At 44.9% G+C, this 18,602-nt stretch overlaps 2 protein-coding genes across 3 annotated transcripts in view; one reads left to right on the top strand and one right to left on the bottom strand.

Moving 5' to 3' along the window:
• Positions 1–17,959, bottom strand: part of NPHP3 (nephrocystin 3) — a 52,540-nt gene extending 34,581 nt beyond the window's left edge. The window contains exons 1-8 of one of the 2 annotated variants that reach the window (XM_069958345.1): positions 17,804–17,959; positions 14,939–15,316; positions 12,305–12,430; positions 11,298–11,448; positions 10,548–10,700; positions 10,246–10,379; positions 10,009–10,169; positions 660–822 (exon numbers count right to left, since the gene is read on the bottom strand). In XM_069958345.1, coding sequence (XP_069814446.1) covers positions 660–822; positions 10,009–10,169; positions 10,246–10,379; positions 10,548–10,700; positions 11,298–11,448; positions 12,305–12,430; positions 14,939–15,262 — 1,212 coding nt within the window. In that variant the 5' untranslated portion in view covers positions 15,263–15,316; positions 17,804–17,959. Of the gene's footprint in view, positions 1–659; positions 823–10,008; positions 10,170–10,245; positions 10,380–10,547; positions 10,701–11,297; positions 11,449–12,304; positions 12,431–14,938; positions 15,317–17,517; positions 17,732–17,803 lie in introns of those variants that run through there. The other variant, XM_069958346.1, reaches the window with a different exon arrangement.
• LOC138783541 (intraflagellar transport protein 70A) overlaps positions 17,844–18,602 on the top strand; it is a 50,169-nt gene continuing 49,410 nt past the window's right edge. The window contains exon 1 of the mRNA XM_069958347.1: positions 17,844–18,130. Coding sequence (XP_069814448.1) covers positions 18,077–18,130 — 54 coding nt within the window. The 5' untranslated portion in view covers positions 17,844–18,076. The remainder of the gene's footprint in view (positions 18,131–18,602) is intronic.

Raw genomic sequence — 18,602 nt, 5'->3', positions numbered from 1 at the left:
AAAAATGTCCATTAAAGAGTATTTGTCTCTTTAAATAATGTTTTGACATGTTCTACAGACATCATAGCGGGCCTATTACTAGAGATGCTCCTGTGACCAATAATCAATCAGCTGATCAGCTGTTTAGAACCTGCTTTAAAAGGGAACCAATCAACCCATTTGGGCTGATTTGGTTCTCTGAAGCACTGTAGAAAGCGCCCCACCCGTGTCGCCACCGCTCTCTCCCTGTCAGCCTGCTCGGTGAGGATGAGTGACAGGCAGTGAGGCCCATTGCAAAGCCGTGTAAAGGCACTGCAAACAAGCCACTGATCTCGCTGATTGTCGCTCGTTCGCTGCCCCCCACAGCCAACAAATCTGTAGGCCCTTATATACATCCAGGGAGTGAAGTGCTTAGCTGCAGGAGATAGTCTCCATAGACAGAGATCATCTTCTCTAGCAAGCCAAGCAGTAAAATGCTTAGCAGAGTGCTTCTCCATGAATCAGTGGTGGTCTGAACACAGACCGAGACCAATGAAAAAATCTGACATGTCTCCAGTATGTCAAAAAAAATTTGACAAAAAAAAGTGTTTAAAAATGGCAGCGCCAATTTAAAATATGTAACAGGCAATGACTATGAATAAAATTCTAGATACCATGAACATATTTACCCCACATCCTACCTTAGTTTTATTTGCTTTATTAGGGTCTTCCTCCATTAGTTTCTGGATGCAGTCGGAGCTTTTTGCACCATCATCTATTCGGTGATAAACAATTCTCGGCTTGGCCTCAGTATTTTTTAGGAATGCTTCCTTACAGTCTTCCCAGAGTGAGACGCTTTGTATGCTACGAACAAGGTTTAATTGAAAGAAATAAGGCTAAACAGAGACTGTCTAAGGCCAAGTACTTTCGGTGTAATATGGGGGCTGCGTTCACACTACGTATATTTCAGTCAGTATTGCGACCAAAACCAGGAGTGGATTAAAAACACAGAAAGGATCTGTTCACACAATGTTGAAATTGAGTGGATGGCCGCCATATAACAGTAAATAACGGCCATTATTTCAATATAACAGCCGTTGTTCTAAAACAGGGGTGGGGAACCTTTTCCATGTTGAGGGCCGGTCGGGCATTAATAAAATCATTCGAGGGCCGCATACCGTGCGCGGCAGTTAGTAGCGTGGGTTTGCAGCACCCAGGACAAGGCATAGTATTGTTCCCCTAGTGCCCCTGCTATTGTAGTTAACCCCCAGTGATGCCCCTTGTAGTCTAGTTAACCCCCAAGTCATGTCCCTGGTAGCCTAGTTAACCCCCATCAGGCATGTCCCTGGTAGCCTAGTTAACCCCCATCAGGCATGTCCCTGGTAGCCTAGTTATTCCCCCCCCATCAGTCATGTCCCTGGTAGCCTAGTTGTCTCCCCCATCAGTCATGTCCCTGGTGGCCTAGTTATCCCCCCATCAGTCATGTCCCTGGTAGCCTAGTTGTCCCCCCCCATCAGTCATGTCTCTGGTAGCCTAGTTGTCCCCCCCATCAGTCATGTCCCTGGTAGCCTAGTTATTCCCCCCCCCATCAGTCATGTCCCTGGTAGCCTAGTTGTCCCCCCCATCAGTCATGTCCCTGGTGGCCTAGTTGTCCCCCCCCCCCTCATCAGTCATGTCCCTGGTGGCCTAGTTATTCCCCCCCCCCCCCCCCCCATCAGGCATGTCCCTGGTAGCCTAGTTAACCCCCATCAGGCATGTCCCTGGTAGCCTAGTTGTCCCCCCCCCCATCAGTTATGTCCCTGGTAGCCTAGTTATCCCCCCCCCCCCATCAGTCATGTCTCTGGTAGCCTAGTTATTCCCCCCCATCAGGCATGTCCCTGGTAGCCTAGTTATTCCCCCCCCCCCCCATCAGTCATGTCTCTGGTAGCCTAGTTATTCCCCCCCCCCCCCCCCATCAGTCATGTCTCTGGTAGCCTAGTTATTCCCCCCCCCCATCAGGCATGTCCCTGGTAGCCTAGTTGTCCCCCCCATCAGTCATGTCCCTGGTAGCCTAGTTGTCCCCCCCATCAGTCATGTCCCTGGTAGCCTAGTTGTCCCCCCCCCATCAGTCATGTCCCTGGTAGCCTAGTTGTCCCCCCCCCCATCAGTTATGTCCCTGGTAGCCTAGTTATTCCCCCCCCCATCAGTTATGTCCCTGGTAGCCTAGTTATTCCCCCCCCCCCCATCAGTCATGTCTCTGGTAGCCTAGTTGTCCCCCCCCCCATCAGTCATGTCCCTGGTAGCCTAGTTGTCCCCCCATCAGTCATGTCCCTGGTAGCCTAGTTGTCCCCCCCATCAGTCATGTCCCTGGTAGCCTAGTTGTCCCCCCCATCAGTCATGTCCCTGGTAGCCTAGTTGTCCCCCCCCCCATCAATCATGTCCCTGGGATCCTAGTTAACCCCCAAATAAAAAAATAAACATCCCACTCACCTTACCTCCGCTCCCACGCTGCCCATGTCCTCTTCTCTCCCAGGTCCTCTGTGCCGGTCTTCTCCTGCAGGCGGCGCGCGATGAAATGACGTCATCGCGCGCGGCCCGCAAGAGACTGAAGACACGCGCCGCTCTGCTGGGGAAGCAGCCGGCATAGACAGCATCCTCCGGTGTCCGCCAGCTGTCACAGACACCGGAGGATGCGGTGTATGCCGGCTTCTTCCCCAGCAGAGCGGCGCGCATCACAGGGGAGCTGCGGGCCGCGGGCCGCATCGGGAGGTCTCAGGGGCCGGATGCGGCCCGCGGGCCGGAGGTTCCCCACCCCTGTTCTAAAATAACAGCAAATATTTGCCATTAAATGGCGGCCATCCACTCAATTTCAACATTGTGTGAACAGAGCCTTTCTGTGTTTTTAATCCACTCCTGGTTTTGGTTGCAATACTGACTGAAATATACATATACTGACTGAAATATACGTAGTGTGAACGCAGCCTCACACTGTAAGGGTATATTCACACGGGCGGGCTCGCAGCGAGATTCTCGCTGCGAGCCCCGCAGGTCCTGTCAGTTCCCATAAACTACATACTTGCTGCGGTCTAAACGACCGCAGCGAGTATGTAATTATACCGCGCTTAACCCCTTCTACTCCCGCCGGCTCCCCCGCTGTAAGCAGCATACATTACCTGTCCTTGCTGCACAGGTCCGGCGTCCTGCTCTCCCGTCCGGCCAATTAGTGTGTTGCCCAGCCGCAGCCACTGATTGGCCGGGCGGGAGAGCAGGACGCCGGACCCGTGCAGCAAGGACAGGTAATGTATGCTGCTTACAGCGGGGGAGCCGGCGGGAGTAAAAGGGGTTAAGTGCGGTATAATTACATATTCGCTGCGGTCGTTTAGACCGCAGCAAGTATGTAGTTTATGGGAACTGACAGGACCTGCCGGGCTCGCAGCGAGAATCTCGCTGCGAGCCCGCCCGTGTGAATATACCCTAAGGCTGGGTTCACACTACGTATATTTCAGTCATTATTGTGGTCCTCATATTGCAACCAAAACCAGGAGTGGATTGAAAACACAGAAAGGCTCTGTTCACACAATGTTGAAATTGAGTGGATGGCTGCCATTTAATGCCAAATATTTGTTATTTTAGAACAACGGCTGTTATATTGAAATAATGGCAGTTATTTACTGTTATATGGCGGCCATCCACTCAATTTCAACATTGTGTGAACAGAGCCTTTCTGTGTTTTGAATCCACTCCTGGTTTTGGTTGCAATATGAGGACCACAATATTGACTGAAATATACGTAGTGTAAACCCAGCCTCAAAGAAGTGACTGATTTCACTGTGTACAGAAATGTAACCATGGCCTACAAGGGCAAAGCCAAACTAAATACAGTGGTACCTTGGTTTAAGAGTAACTTGGTTTAAGAGCGTTTTGGTTTAAGAGCTCACAGTTTTTCAAAATTTTGACTTGGTTTAAGAGCATTGTTTTGGTTTAAGAGCTCCCTGTACTGGGTGGGACGGCGAGTTGGGGAGGGGCATGGTCTGCATGGCGGTGTCTACAGCCCTGTACTCTGACCCAGGAAGTCTCCCTCACCTTCCAAATCATAGCAGATTTACTTCAGGCTGGGGCTTGCATCAGGGGACAGGACTGTGAGGGTAATCTCTCCATAGCTGTAACCTCTCTCTCCCTGCAGTTTCTGTGAGTCCTGATTGGTCCATGCTGAACACACCTCTTCCCCATTGTGATCATGTGACCACACAGACCTCTGAAAGCAGTCCTGTTTCTCTCTTCTAGCCTGTTGTACTACCCTACTGCATTATGGGGATCTGCAGTTCCATCCTGTATCTACACACTGCTGCTGTTTATTCATTATTATGCACTTACTATACATTATACTCCACATGCTGATTTCTATACTGTACAGTAACTTATATCACATATTCAGCTGTTCCTCATTGTTTGTTTCATCTGTTCTACATGTTATTTAGGATATAAAATCATTATTTTTGGGGTGTGAAACCAATTGTCTGCATATCAGTAATTTCATATGGGAAAATTTGCTTTGGTTTAAGAGTGGATTTGGATTACAAGCACGGTCCCGGAACGGATTATGCTCGTAATCCAAGGCACCACTGTATGTTCCAGGTCATATACCACAAACACAGAGGTCCTCAATGTCCATTGTACAGGACACCCACAGAAAGGGTGTTTCCTGCTGCAGTCATGTCCAATACTGACTAATAATCCAGCACTAGCTCCCAGCAAGAAAACTACAATATGATATGGAATTTCAGAAGGCCAGACTTTATAACAAAGGAAATGCATCTGATATTTAGGTAATGTAGGTGTAGCAGAGCTGAGATGGTGATAAGGATATAGCAGAGCTGAGATGGTGATGGGGATATAGCAGTGCTGAGATGGTGATGATGTAGCAGAGCTGAGATGGTGATGATGGTGTAGCAGAGCTGAGATGGTGATGATGGCGTAGGTGTAGAAGAGCTGAGATGGTGATTATGACGTAGGTGTAGCAGAGCTGAGATGGTGATGTAGCAGAGCTGAGATGGTGATGATGGCATAGGTATAGCAAAGCTGAGATGGTGATGATGGCGTAGATGTAGCAGAGCTGAGATGTGATGATGGGGTTGGTGTTCCGCGGGTGATAGGTGCTATTCAGGTCGGGGGGAAGGTCTCGCGGATATGGTCGGGCGGGGGGGGGGAATTTGTTATTGGTCCCACTGATGAGGGGGTTGGTGTGAGCGCCACAGGGGGAGAGGGGGGGGGGGGGTGCCGGGGGTGTGCTGCCGCAGGTGAGCGCCACGGGTGAGAGGGGGAAGCTGTCTCGGGTGAGACCGGGTGGGGGGCAGGTGCGGCCGCGGGTGACACACAGTGGAGGCGGATGTTTTACAGTCAGGGGGAACAGTGCGGGTGAGCGCTGGGGGACACAGAGTGCTCTGGGGCTGGGGGGGAGGCACACGGTGCGGGTGATGGGAATGGCTGCTGTTAGAGAGGGAGACAGTAACAGCTGCACTGATCACTGTCTCCCTCTTTAACAGCAGCCATCCCCGGCAGTGTCCTCCCTCACTGACTGGGTTAGAAGCAATTACCCAGCCCATTGAAGAGACGGAGGACACGTGATGCTGACACGGAGGGTGGGGGGGTAGGAGCAGGAGTGGAGACGGGTTGGACTGAGATTTAATGATTTTATGTGTTTGATGGAGGTAAATGCTCCTAGATAACAGCAAAACTGTGCAGAATCCATAATACATAGATATTGGAAAGATGAAAAGCTAGGGGTGGGCAACGTATTATTGCAAAAATAATTTTGGGGGGAATACCCCTTTAAAGTGTCACTATCATTTAAAAAGAAAATATATATGGCACTGGTGATAGTGGTGATAGATGGTGTTTTAACAATTCATGCTTAGATCTCCCTTTTGTGCAGTGGCCCGGAGGATGAAGGTATGTGTCTTACCTACATCCTCTCCGCCATTTTCCTGTATTTAGTAGTTAAATCCTCAGGCTAATCGGGTGCTTTGGAGCAATGGGGGCGAGACTAGTGTCCCCACAGCACCGGTGTGGCCCGTCCCCGGAGGATCAGTGCTCTAGGGGCGTGGGCTCCAAAGTGCCCGATTTGCCTAAGGATTTAATTACTAAATACATGGAAATGGCACACAACATGAAGGTAAGAAACTTGACCTGTGCACAAAAGGAAGATATCAGCAGGTTGGATTAGTTTCCCTTTAAAACAATTAACATATCTTTATAACACATCAAAAACTTTTTTTTTTTAAATAACAGTGACAGAAATTCTGGTGATTTTAACCTGCAGATATCCTGCATAGATACTGTCCTGTGGTGCAGATTTTTTTGTCAATTTCTGCTGCCTATTGATTGTGGATTTGTTGTGAATTTTCCCTACTGAGTTTAAAAGGCAAGTAAAAAGCTGCCCTAAATACACAATAAAATGTTCTGCTGCATATTTCTAAACTTATTTATATCTGCAAGCAAAGAACAAAGAACTTGGCTGAATACGACTGGTACGAATGAATGTGGACCTGTTCACTGTTTGCAAGATAGCTTTTTAATGTAGCAATGGCAGCAAACACAAATTTAAAAGCTACATAAATTGTAATTTCAAATATGTCATGTATGTGGCTACATGTAAATTTTGTGATGTTCAGGATGTAGGATGCACCACAACACCATAAAAAAGGGGCATCAGACGCCTCATGTCTGATAATAAGGTGGAGACACCAATTCCATGATTGTGACTGGCTTGGAAAGCCTGTTTCTTACATACAGAGGGTGCTGTTATGAAAGAAAACTTCTTAGGCCAGATTCACACATACGAGATCCGCCAGGGATTTCACACTGCAAATTTGCAGAGAAATCCGGTGCAGATCCTTGCCTGTTAGTTTCTTTATAGAATACATACTCGCAGCAGGATTGACATCCCACTGTATGTGACAGCCCCATTAACCCCCCGCCGGCCGGGGCATACTGTACCTGCTCCACGCTTCGGCTTGCTTCGTGGGCTACCAGCGTCTGGACGACCCGCTCAGCCAAGCTTAGCTAAGCGGGACGTCCAGCTGGGGGTCAAGGGGGCTGTCACTTACATACTTGCAGCAGGATGTCAATCCCACTGCAAGTATGTATTCTCATAGAAACTAAAAGGCAAGTGATCTGCAGCAGATTTTGCTGCAAATTCACAGTGTGAAATCCGCTGCGGATCCGGTACATGTGAATCTGTCCTAATCGAGAATCCTTTTGGATTGTCAAGTTAAAAATCAGATACCCCCAGGACACGACTTCATCCTAACATACTGAACTCACAAATATACTTGGTTTTTGGCTCTAGCTGTATGTTTTTTCATGTGTTTTAAGTGATTAAAAGGTATTTAACCCCTTAAGGACAGAGCCAATTTCGATTTTTGCGTTTTTGTTTTTTCCTCCTTGTGCATAAAAGGCCATAGCAGTTGCATTTTTCCACCTAGAAACCCACATGAGCCCTTATTTTTTGCGTCACTAATTGTACTTTGCAATGACAGGCTGAATTTTTGCATAAAGTACACTGCGAAACCAGAAAAAAATTCAAAGTGTGGTGAAATTGAAAAAAAAAACGCATTTTGTTTATTTGGGGGAAATGTGTTTTTACGCCATTCGCCCTGGGGTAAAACTGACTTGATATGCACGTTCCTCAAGTCGTTACGATTAAAACGATATGTAACATGTATAACTTATATTGTATCGGATGGCCTGTAAAAAATTCAAACCATTGTCAACAAATATACGTCACTTAAAACCGCTCCATTCCCAGGCTTATAGCGCTTTTATCCTTTGGTCTATAGGTCTGTGTCAGGTGTCATTTTTTGCGCCATGATGCGTTCTTTCTATCGGTACCTTGATTGCGCATATACGACTTTTTGATCACTTTTTATTACAATTTTTCTGGATTTGATGCGACCAAAAATGCGCAATTTTGCACTTTGGGATTTTTTTGCGCTTACGCCGTTTACCGTACGAGATCAGGAATGTGATTAATTAATAGTTTGGGCGATTACGCACGCGGCGATAGCAAACATGTTTGTTTATTTATTTATTTACTTTTATTTATAACCTGGGAAAAGGGGGGTGATTCAGACTTTTATTAGGGGAGGGGGCTTTTTATTCACAACAACACTTTTCTTATTTTTTTTACACATATACTAGAAGCCTCCCTAGGGGACTTCTAGTATATACACTTTGATCTCTCATTGAGATCTCTGCAGCATAGATATGCTGCAGAGATCCATGAGATCGGCACTCGTTTGCTTTCGGCTGCTGCAGCCGGAAACAAACGAGTGCGGAGCCGGGGACGGCGCCATCTTGGAGCGGTCCCCGGCCGGCTTCAGAAACGGAGATCGCTTCTCCGGGATAACATCCCGGAGGAGCGATCTCCGCCACTAGACACCAGGGAGATGCTGGATCCGGTAATCGGATGCAGCTGTCATGTTTGACAGCTGCATCTGATTACTGTATTAGTGGGCAGGGCGATCGGACCGCGCCCGCTAATACCTACGGTCCCGGGCTACACGCGGCACCCGGGACCGTCGCGGTTCAGAGCGGGGTCGCCGCGCGGCCCCGCTCTGAACGCCCTTACCGGCAATAGGGCGTACCTATACGCCCTTTGTCGTTAAGGGGTTAAAGTGATTAAAATCATGTGATATAATTAAATGTGAATTTCCTCCATAAAAGGCAGACTTTGTAGTTACACTAAACGATGTGATCAAGGCAACATGCTGAAACGCGTAAACGTGTGTATCCTTGCTGTTTTTATGTCCAGGAATAAAGGAATATTTTTTGCTCACTCCTTGGTGCTGGAGTCCTTTCTTCTGCTGCAGATTTCCAGGTGTGTAGTTTTTATCAATCAGCAAGCACCACACTTGTTATGTTTGTGAAACTGTTAATAAGTGTATATTGGTATTAAAGGGCTGCAATACTGATACTGTCCTGATGCCGTTCTTTAAACGATCGGAATTACGACTGTAAATATGATCATAATTGATCGTTTATATCTATATACTGTGACCGATGAGTGTTTACACTGAAAGACTCAAGAACGATTAACAATGATTTTGAGGTCAGCTCAAAAGATGTGATCAACAACATACCAACACATTTTCATTCATCATTTGATCATCACTCAAATTCAAACAATTTAACGATTTTTTTTTGCACAATAATCAGTAAAAGGCACTTAAGCCAATAACAGTTAGCATAAGTGAATAAGAAATAAAGTGTAAAAAAGGTCACATGATAGATTCTTTCTGCTAATATGATCCCAGTATAGTTTAATATCTCAGCACCATGCAATGAGGTAGATGGGCTGAGTGTAAGGGCCACTTTGACTTAGCCAATAGACTCTGGAGGCACAGCATTTTAGCACTTGGGACACTGCACTTTGTTAATGAAGGCTGCACAGGAGCTCAGTGTATAGAAGGCAAAAGTTCTTATTACAACTACTCTGCTCAGTGTAAGTTAATGTGTCACTGTCATTATACCTATCAAAATCTAAATCAACATTAGATATGATATAAAGAAAGGTTGCAATTTACATTCATTATTTTTTTAAAGTTATCATGGAAAACACTGCACTTCCTGTTTTCTGACTCTTTGTTTTCTCAAAAAACAGGAAAAAGTCAGGAAACAGGAAGTCCTGTGTATCCCAGGCCATCTGAGCGCTCACAGAGAGAAGGCAGTGATGTGATGCACAAGTCAGAAAATCTGCCTTCAGTAGACTGGACCTAGAATTCTGGTAAGTTCAGCTTTGTTTTACAGCATGATAAAAACAACAATAATAATGAATGTATATGGCAAACTTGCTTTATATCACATCTACTGTTGATTTACATTATGAAAGTGACACTTTAAATCTACAAGATTCATTACAGCTTTTTTATGGATTATCTGCCGAATTTGCAGTGGAAGTAATCTGCAGCAATTTCACTACTTGTGGACCTGCCGTAGCTGTCCGATAGCTTTGGTTAATACAGGCAGAAGGGCATTGTGAGTCGTATTTTGCTTCTCTTAAGTAAAGCTTACCTACTGAAGGAGGAAGACATAAACAGTATCACTAGGGAACTTTTCTCAATTTCCCACTTCCGCACAGCAGCATAATAATTTTCACATTCTTCAGGAAAAAATACCACTTGAAAAAAGTAGCCCAATGCTTCACACATCCTCTGAAGCTTTGGCGAGTATTCCTGCAAGAATACAAGCAACAGTAACAGTATGGTTCAATAACACATTTCTAATTAAAGTTGCTATCTCTGTTCTCACCCTCAGGAAAATATCCACTTCAGTCTGAGTGTCCTTAGTGTTTATAAGATAACAACGCACAGTGTTGCTCCACAACGACTGAGAGAAGAGAGTTGTGACCTGTAGCAAGCTGGCCACTGCTGCATCCCAATCGTCTAGAACATGTGGAAGAATAGAAAAGATCAGACATTCCCATCAAATATGCCTTACAGCAACACAATCTAGCTCTATTCACCATCACTACATGGGTCTCTGTTGCTCTGTGTTTAGTACCATCAATAGGATTTTAAAAGTAATACATATTCTAAGTGAATTTTACTAACCTCTGTTTACATTCGCAAATGGTCCTTCAACATCAATAGAACTGTGAGCAAACTCCGGGCCTCGAAACGACTGCTGAAGCTGCATCATGCTGCCCATGGAAGGCTCGCTGCCCAGCGCCCCGCCGGTCCAGTAGTCACACTGCGTTCCTGGCACTTTATATAATACATACACAAAATTTTAGATATATTTATTTTAGAAAATGTGTAGTAATGTCAATTGACCATTTTTCCCCTATAAATGAGAAATTCTAAGAGAGGGTCTAATACATCAGGTGCTTGCTTGCCGTAAAAGTTGTATAAACAGGAAATAGATAAGCAATATGGAGGAACACAAAATTACTAAGTCAAATATGACAGTCACCCATAATTTATGCTGTGTGCAATGTGCTGCCATAAATAGCACTACAGCCAGAATACAGACAGCTACTGTACATATCAAACACTGTAAAAAGGATTGGTTTCAGATGGCTGTAATAAATCTTATTTTACTTCCTGAATTTAAAGTAACTAAAATTAACCCTAAGGTTCTGGATTATGCGGCTACAATGAGGATTCCAAGAAGTGGTCACATTGTGGATATCTGAAACCATCCTGACGGCAACCTTTATTTGGCCAATTAAACCCAGGACTAAGCATAGTAGCTGCTGGGTTTTCTGGGCTACATTCTGTGTACAGTGCAATGATGTCTAGTGTTACACTACTACACACAGAACTAGTGTTATTGCAGTGTCACTTCACAAGGATAATTACCTGTCACTTCTGTGTCATTGTCTTCAGAATCCGATTCACCAGGGTCAAATACTTGTATCCCCTGGGCTTGTAATCTTTGAAATTTGGTCTCAAGGTCTCTTTTTGCTCTTAGTAAATCTTGGATTTCTTTTTCTTTCGTTTCTCTAAAGATCTGGCAAGACACGTTACAATCATCTATAAATTAAGTGATGATAATATCTATTCATAACATTCTATATAATATATAACTTAATATGCAAGATATTTTGGATTGTATAAAGGCTGTTATACACCTTCCACAATTTTTGGCCGATTTGCTGCTTTTTTCCACTTTTTCCTTTTTTCAACCCATTGAAACTCAGTTTTTTTTTATAACAATATTTAAAGTTGTTATCTAATAAAAACAATGCCCATGTCACCTGCGGGGTTCTGAAACTGGGCCTATGTTAATCAGCTGATCGCTGATCTGTCAATAATTTGAAAAAAGGGCTTACCTTCAAATAGGCTAAGACAACTATTAAAGGGGTTGTTCAGGAAAAAGTCATACTTAGCCATGCTGCCAGAGCTGTGGGGGAGACATCAGTAATGTATACTTACCTGTTCAGGTTCCCATCAGCTGCCACTTCTCGGACCACCCGCCTTGCACCACTCCCACCGGAAATGGGCACTCAGCATAGCACAAATGCTGAAGGGCCATTTCCTATGGGAACAGGATGCCATTGAGTGTTATGAAAACACTGAGAGTGGTGCAGAGTGGGTGGCCCAGAAAGTGATAGCTGCAGAGAAGTGGGACAGGCAAGTATGAAATTTTCATTGGCAACCCCTTTAAAGGGGTAGTGCGGCGCTAAACAATTTTTCACAAAATAACACACATTACAAAGTTGTACAACTATTGTTAAATCTATTTAAGGCAAAACAGTAGTAATAGCAAGTTCAGTGTTATACATGTCCCACATAGTGTTATATTTGCCATGGTTGTTTTCTGTTTTATGAGACTGAATATTCCTTTGTAGCAGACTACTGCTCACCTTAAACTGTCTTTTCACCTTATCTCTGTCATGTTCAAAAGTAGCTGCTCTCTCCATAGCCTGATACTTGGCTTCAACTGCACTCTCCTTCTCTCTTAGGATCTTCTGGTATGTCTTCTGAAGTGCCTGATACAGGAAGTAAATGTGATTAGATGCCAGGTCACTTTGCGCTCCAATAAAATCAGTGCATTGGAATGATATGAGACAAAACACTTTAATTAGAATTTAGGGAAGAAAACAGCTCATAGGTCACTGGCTTCTGTATGAACGGGTATGAATCACTCTTATTTTACGGACTAAAACCATCCTGCAGAGCGTACTGACAGGCAGAGGGCCGTGACTATTCATGGCCAAGATGACTAGTTCCCGGCTTTCTGCTCGTCTTCTGCATTAGAGTAAAAAGCTTTGTTTCAGCAGCGGCAGTCACTACAGAAGCCACGGAACATATAGCCGCTGCTTCTACCATTACACTGATAATTGGTGTGATTGGTTTGCTTTAAGCCTTTGTGTGTTGCACCGTAAGTGAGATGTGTACTTTGTTTCTTTTACATGTTGCAGGAAAAGAATGGTTAAGCAGCAGGACATTACTAGGGGTGGACAAGTACCACCCCCTTCCCCTCTGGATCACTTAGCTGCTATGTGCTGCGCCTATGTATTTAACCATGAGGGCTCCTAATAAGTCTGTGTGGTTAAACACAATGCACTCACAAAGCAAGGAGCCATTGCCCTCCCCTGCCCAGCCAGCCACACTTGGGGTAGCTTCATACTGCCTCTGGCCACAAGAGGCCGTTGTCTCCCCCAGCTCCCTGCTTGCAGGGTTTAAAAAAATATATCTACAGAAATTGGATCAACACCCGTATAAAAATCAAAACTTCTTTATTTTAGACAATAAACATACAATAAAATAACCAAGAGGCAATTCCAAACATGAAAAGAGTTCCAGACCAAGTGATTAGGGAAACAAGAATGTTTTTACTTATAAAGTGAGGCTATGTGCTGTAAACAATATTCAGAGAAAAAAGTGCAAATAGTGCAAACTGATTGCTATTATAGCTGTATATGTAACGGACCACAGTATACTAAAGCATGTCTTGCTCTACACCCACATAGTGTTCAGTCAACTGCGTCCCATCAATACCATCTCTAAACAGCACTATCTATGAGCTTCTTAGTGCATAAAGGTCCGCACTATGCTCAAATGTGAATATAAACACACATATTGCACAAGCCATATAAATGATCATTGCATCTTACCCATAAAGTCACCGGTCTGGTCAGTTCCCCAACGCACGTTTCGCGATCGTAAAGCGACCTTTTTGCTTCCTCAGGGGGCGTTGCCTATTCAGTCATGTGGGCTCTCTTTTATGTCCTGATCTGATGATGTCATAGCTACTTCCGGATTAAACGGCGCATGCGTGAATAGCTCCCGGAAATCACACCGCTCCTCCCTAGGCGTCCAGTCACACTCCAATGCCCACAACCAAAATGGCTGCCAACATGGAAGCGTCACCTACGTCCGCCCGGCAGAGCAGCGTCCAGGTTACTTCTCCACACATGCGCACATCCATGGAGGCGGCCATATCCTAGTTCAGTAAAAAATCTCAATGTGAGCTAAGTTGATGTTACTAAAGAAAAAAAAGTCAGGTGTTTGTTATTTTTTTTTTTTAAAGTGGGTAATGTCTAATTGAAGGTGGGGGTTTCCTACAGGTGGGGGCTGTCTACAGTGGGGAAATTATCTACAAGTGAGGTTGTTTACTACTGAGGAAGCATTACCAATGGGGGGAACACAATTTACTAGGGGGGCTAACTACTGAGGGGACTACCTATGTAGAGGATAGGTAAATAGGGGATTCTACTAACTAGGAAAGCTAACAATGGGGGTGCAGAGTTACCTACATGGATGCAGTGGCCTAACTACTATGTGGGGGCACAGAGGGGCCTGAACACTATTTGGAAGCACATATTGGTCATAACTGCTTATATGAGGCACTGAGGGCCCTGTTTTGGTGTGAAGCATTGCAGTTGCTACTTCAAACACCATTAAAATATTATCAGAGGCTGTCTGCAAGGAGAAAAATGCTTATTTGCTATTTAGCAAAAAAAAAAAAAAAAAAATATCAAGATTTTAGTTTTTGACCATATCATCCAGCCCTAGGTGGCACCCTTCAATGTAATACTGCCTGTGATTTCAAAAAAGAGATATTGGGGCAGATTTAGCAGTGGCGATTGTAGGGGATGATGAAAGGTAAGTATGACTTTTTTATGTTTGCCCCCTGCCTGACAACCAAAGTGGTTTTCCAGGGACACAGATTTTTTTTTAATGCCTTTGGTTGCCCATTCACCATTTCTTCCAATTTTCAATGATGTGCTGACCATGCAGAAAATACTCCCTAAGCCATTCACTGACTCAGGCTGATCACCACTGTGTCCCTGAACGGTTAGCATGTCATTAGAAGCAGGAACAAGTGAAGAGCACCAGTAACCTGGTGACATCAAAGATATTACTCACAACTAGTGCATATGAATGGCGGTTTCTTTACGTCACATTTTACTTGACAACATCTGACATGAAGCAGCATCAGCAGAGGAGATTCCAGCTCCATCTTATGCACAGAAAGTGCGTGCTGTACACACCTGTAACTCTGCTCTCAGCCGTTTATTCTCCTCATCCAGCTTCACTTCTTTCTTCTGCATGGAGGCAATCTCATTATTCTTGCTAACCCGAAATATCTCATACTCCTTCTTCAGACGTTCATATTCAGCAGCATATTCCAGGTCCACTGATGCAGTGGATTTAAAGCTGGCTCCAATAACTCTTGGACCACGTCTAAAAGAACTGCGGAGAAGACGTGCCTTGGGCTTCACTTCTACAGGAATCTCACAAGCTTCTCCCCCTCCACCGCCATAAGTATCTTCAATCACCTCTCCAGGGCTCACCAGGGAAGAAGCTGTTCCCATTGTGGTAAGGCTGGACCTCCGAGTGTTTCTGCTAACTCACCATCTCAGAGAATTCTGAAGAACCATATAAGAACAATTCATAAATGACCAAAAATCAAGCCATATATATTATTATTGTAGGATGCTATACAATGTCTGTAAACAAAAAAACAACATACTTAATATAAGGGTGTGTTAAACCTGTTTTACAATAATGGCATCCTGGACTTTGTTCTATGCTGGTTTTTAGCACTCTTTAATAAAGAGTACCGCTGTGTTTAAAAATGATACTGCAACCTACCAGGGCGGTAAAATAAGAAATAACTCTAAACTCACCTAACCTAATCAGACCTTTGAGGGTGGAAGCCCTACCCACCCAGTCCAGCAAGCCTAATTTACATTTTGATTAAGGGTATAAACCCACACACCGTATAAGCAGCGTATTTACTGCTGCGATACGCAGCAAATACGCAGCAAACACGCAGCAAATACGCAGCAAAAACGCAGCAGATTATATCTAAATAACTGAACACAGCATCAAATCTGTACCAACAAATCTGCTGCGTATTTGCTGCGTATTTGTTGCGTATCTGCTGTGTATACGGTGTGTGGGTTTGTACCCTAAGGGTACAAACCCACTTGACGTATTTGCTGCGTGAATCAGTCTTAAAAATAAGCAGGCAAAACGCAGGTTGGCTTCATACGATTGTTCTGCATTAAAATACGCAATTGCGTATTTTTGAAGCGTGAAGCTTGTTGTTAGCAAAGCATCAGTTGTTAAAATACGCAATTGCGTATTTTTGAAGCGTGAAGCTACATGCGTTTTTCGCACAGGTTGTTAACAACTGATGCTTTGCTAACAACAAGCTTCACGCTTCAAAAATACGCAATTGCGTATTTTAACGCAGAACAATCGTATAAAGCCAACCTGCGTTTTGCCTGCTTATTTTTAAGACTGATTCACGCAGCAAATACGTCAAGTGGGTTTGTACCCTAAGACTGATTCACGCAGAAAATACGTCAAGTGGGTTTGTACCAAACACACACAGCAGATAAGCAGCAGATACGCAGCAGATACGCAGCAGATTTGATACTGTGTTCAGTTATTTAGATCTCATCTGCTGCGTATCTGCTGCGTATCGCAGCAGTAAATACGCAGCGTATATGCCGTGTGTGTTTGTACCCTAAAGTGAACAAATAGCAAAAACACAAGACTAAATATCTGCCCTCAGGAGACTGGACCTCACATCTACTTCGGATTTAGATTTTGAAAGTTATATAACAAGAGTAACACCTTAAATATTCCAGGCACTATTGGGAGTAGTATTGATCCTATTGACTCTCAGCCGTTGAACCAGTGACTGAAATTTTCCACCTCTCCATTTCTTCTGGGATCTTTCCCTCAACTTTCAAACACTCAGTCATCACTCCCATTACTGGAAAAAAAACCTTCTCTACAGCCATCCTGTACAGCCAGCTATCAACCAATTTCCAATCTCCCTGCTATCTGCTGGGTAACATGCATGGGGGCATCATGTCCTCCAACCTCTGCACCTCTATGTATCTGATTAGAGATGAGCGAACCTGGAGCATGCTCGAGTCGATCCGAACCCGATCGTTCTGCATTTGATTAGCGGTGGCTGCTGAAGTTGGATAAAGCCCTAAGGTTATGTGGAAAACATGGATATAGTTATTGGCTGTATCCATGTTTTCCAGACAACCTTAGAGCTTTATCCAAGTTCAGCAGCCCCCGCTAATCAAATGCCGAACGATCGGGTTCGGATGGACTCGAACCTGGACTCGAACCTGAACCCGGTTCGCTCATCTCTATATCTGATCCTTTCTCCTGGGAGATCAGCAATGCAGGAGATCTCTGCCAGCACAATCTCTCTATGTCAATGGTCCCAGCTAGAGATGAGCGAACCAAGTTCGGGTTCGAGTCAGTATTTGATTAGCGGTAGCTGCTGAAGTTGGATAAAGCTCTAAGGTTGTCTGGAAAACATGGATACAGCCGATGACTATATCCATGATTTCCACATAGCCTTAGGGCTTTATCCAACTTCAGCAGCCACCGCTAATTAAATGCCGAAAGTTCGGGTTCGGATGGACTCAAGCATGCTCGAGGTTCACTCATCTCTAGTCCCAGCCATTCAGTTGTTGTCAGATCACACTAACTTGCTGTCTGTTTCTAATGGTGACTGGCACAGTATGGAGTGTGCACATAGATGAAGGAAGTGGAAGGTATTTAGCAGCTAGGTATCTGCACAGCTACCTACCTTTTACATGGACAGAAAGAGCACACTGCTGTTACTGAGGGGACCCTGTGGCTCTCCAAAACCACAACCTCCATCATGCAGTGCCGGCCTCAGACATGATGGGGGTTGTAGTTCTAGAAGGGATGGAGAGTAACAAGCTAGGGAACACTAGTGAGAGAGAGGATGAGTAGTTCTAGAACTGATGGAGAACCGAGCACCTGTCTCCACCCTGTTCCCCGTCCACCACTGAGGTTAGTCATACTAGGCAATGTTGTGCGCGAGGGAAACAATGACAATAACAACTTACTGTTTGGTTGCCACGGAGAATATTGACTCCTATCAACAGTACCAGCAGGCAATCATTTTGTCCATAGCAATAAAGTTTTTTGCGTTAAAAAAAACCCCACAGGCGCCAGACCTGCGATACGGCGTTACGTTCACTGACAAGGCGTGGAAAGGAGGGATGACTTCCTGTTGGTTGCTAAGGAGCTGGAGGAGCGGCCTTGGTAACCGTGATCTGGGCTGACAGACTGCTGAATCCGTGTACGGGATATTCCGGGACAGTGACCGCCTATCGGGAATGGCCGCCGTGCAGATCAAGGATGGGGAGTACACCGCCACTATCTATAAGCTGGTGAGATGTGCATGCAGGTGTAGTCTGGGGTCGGCGGTCCGTCGGTTCTCTCCCCACATCGGGGAATGGATAAGGCTGGTTACAGTATATGGTCAGAGTGGAGTGGAGCTGCTCTCCTGGCCCCATGCACAACCACCATGACTAAAATGAAGCAGTAAATAAAAGAACAGCCCTTTAATCCATTGTAATTTCAATAAACGTAATGTATTCCTCATGTTATATTATGTAGCAGGGGGGCGGGGATTCCCATAATGTAGCCAGGCCTGGTGCCAGAGGGGTTCTCCCCCACACATCAGATACATGTATCATATATGTGGGTAGTGATCCCCCTCCCATCATGCTGCTGAAGTAATAGGGGAGATTTACCCAACCTTGTGCAATGAAACCACAGTGAAGCTTCCCATAATAGCCAATCAGATTGCTTCTTTCATTTTTCCGAGGCCTATTTAAAGTGACTGTACCACCAGGCCCA

This window comes from Dendropsophus ebraccatus, chromosome 2 (assembly GCF_027789765.1).
Source record: "Dendropsophus ebraccatus isolate aDenEbr1 chromosome 2, aDenEbr1.pat, whole genome shotgun sequence".
In the NCBI taxonomy this organism is placed as follows: Eukaryota; Metazoa; Chordata; class Amphibia; order Anura; family Hylidae; genus Dendropsophus; species Dendropsophus ebraccatus.
Note: the sequence above shows the minus strand (reverse complement) of the source record. Positions and strands in the feature narration are given on the sequence as shown.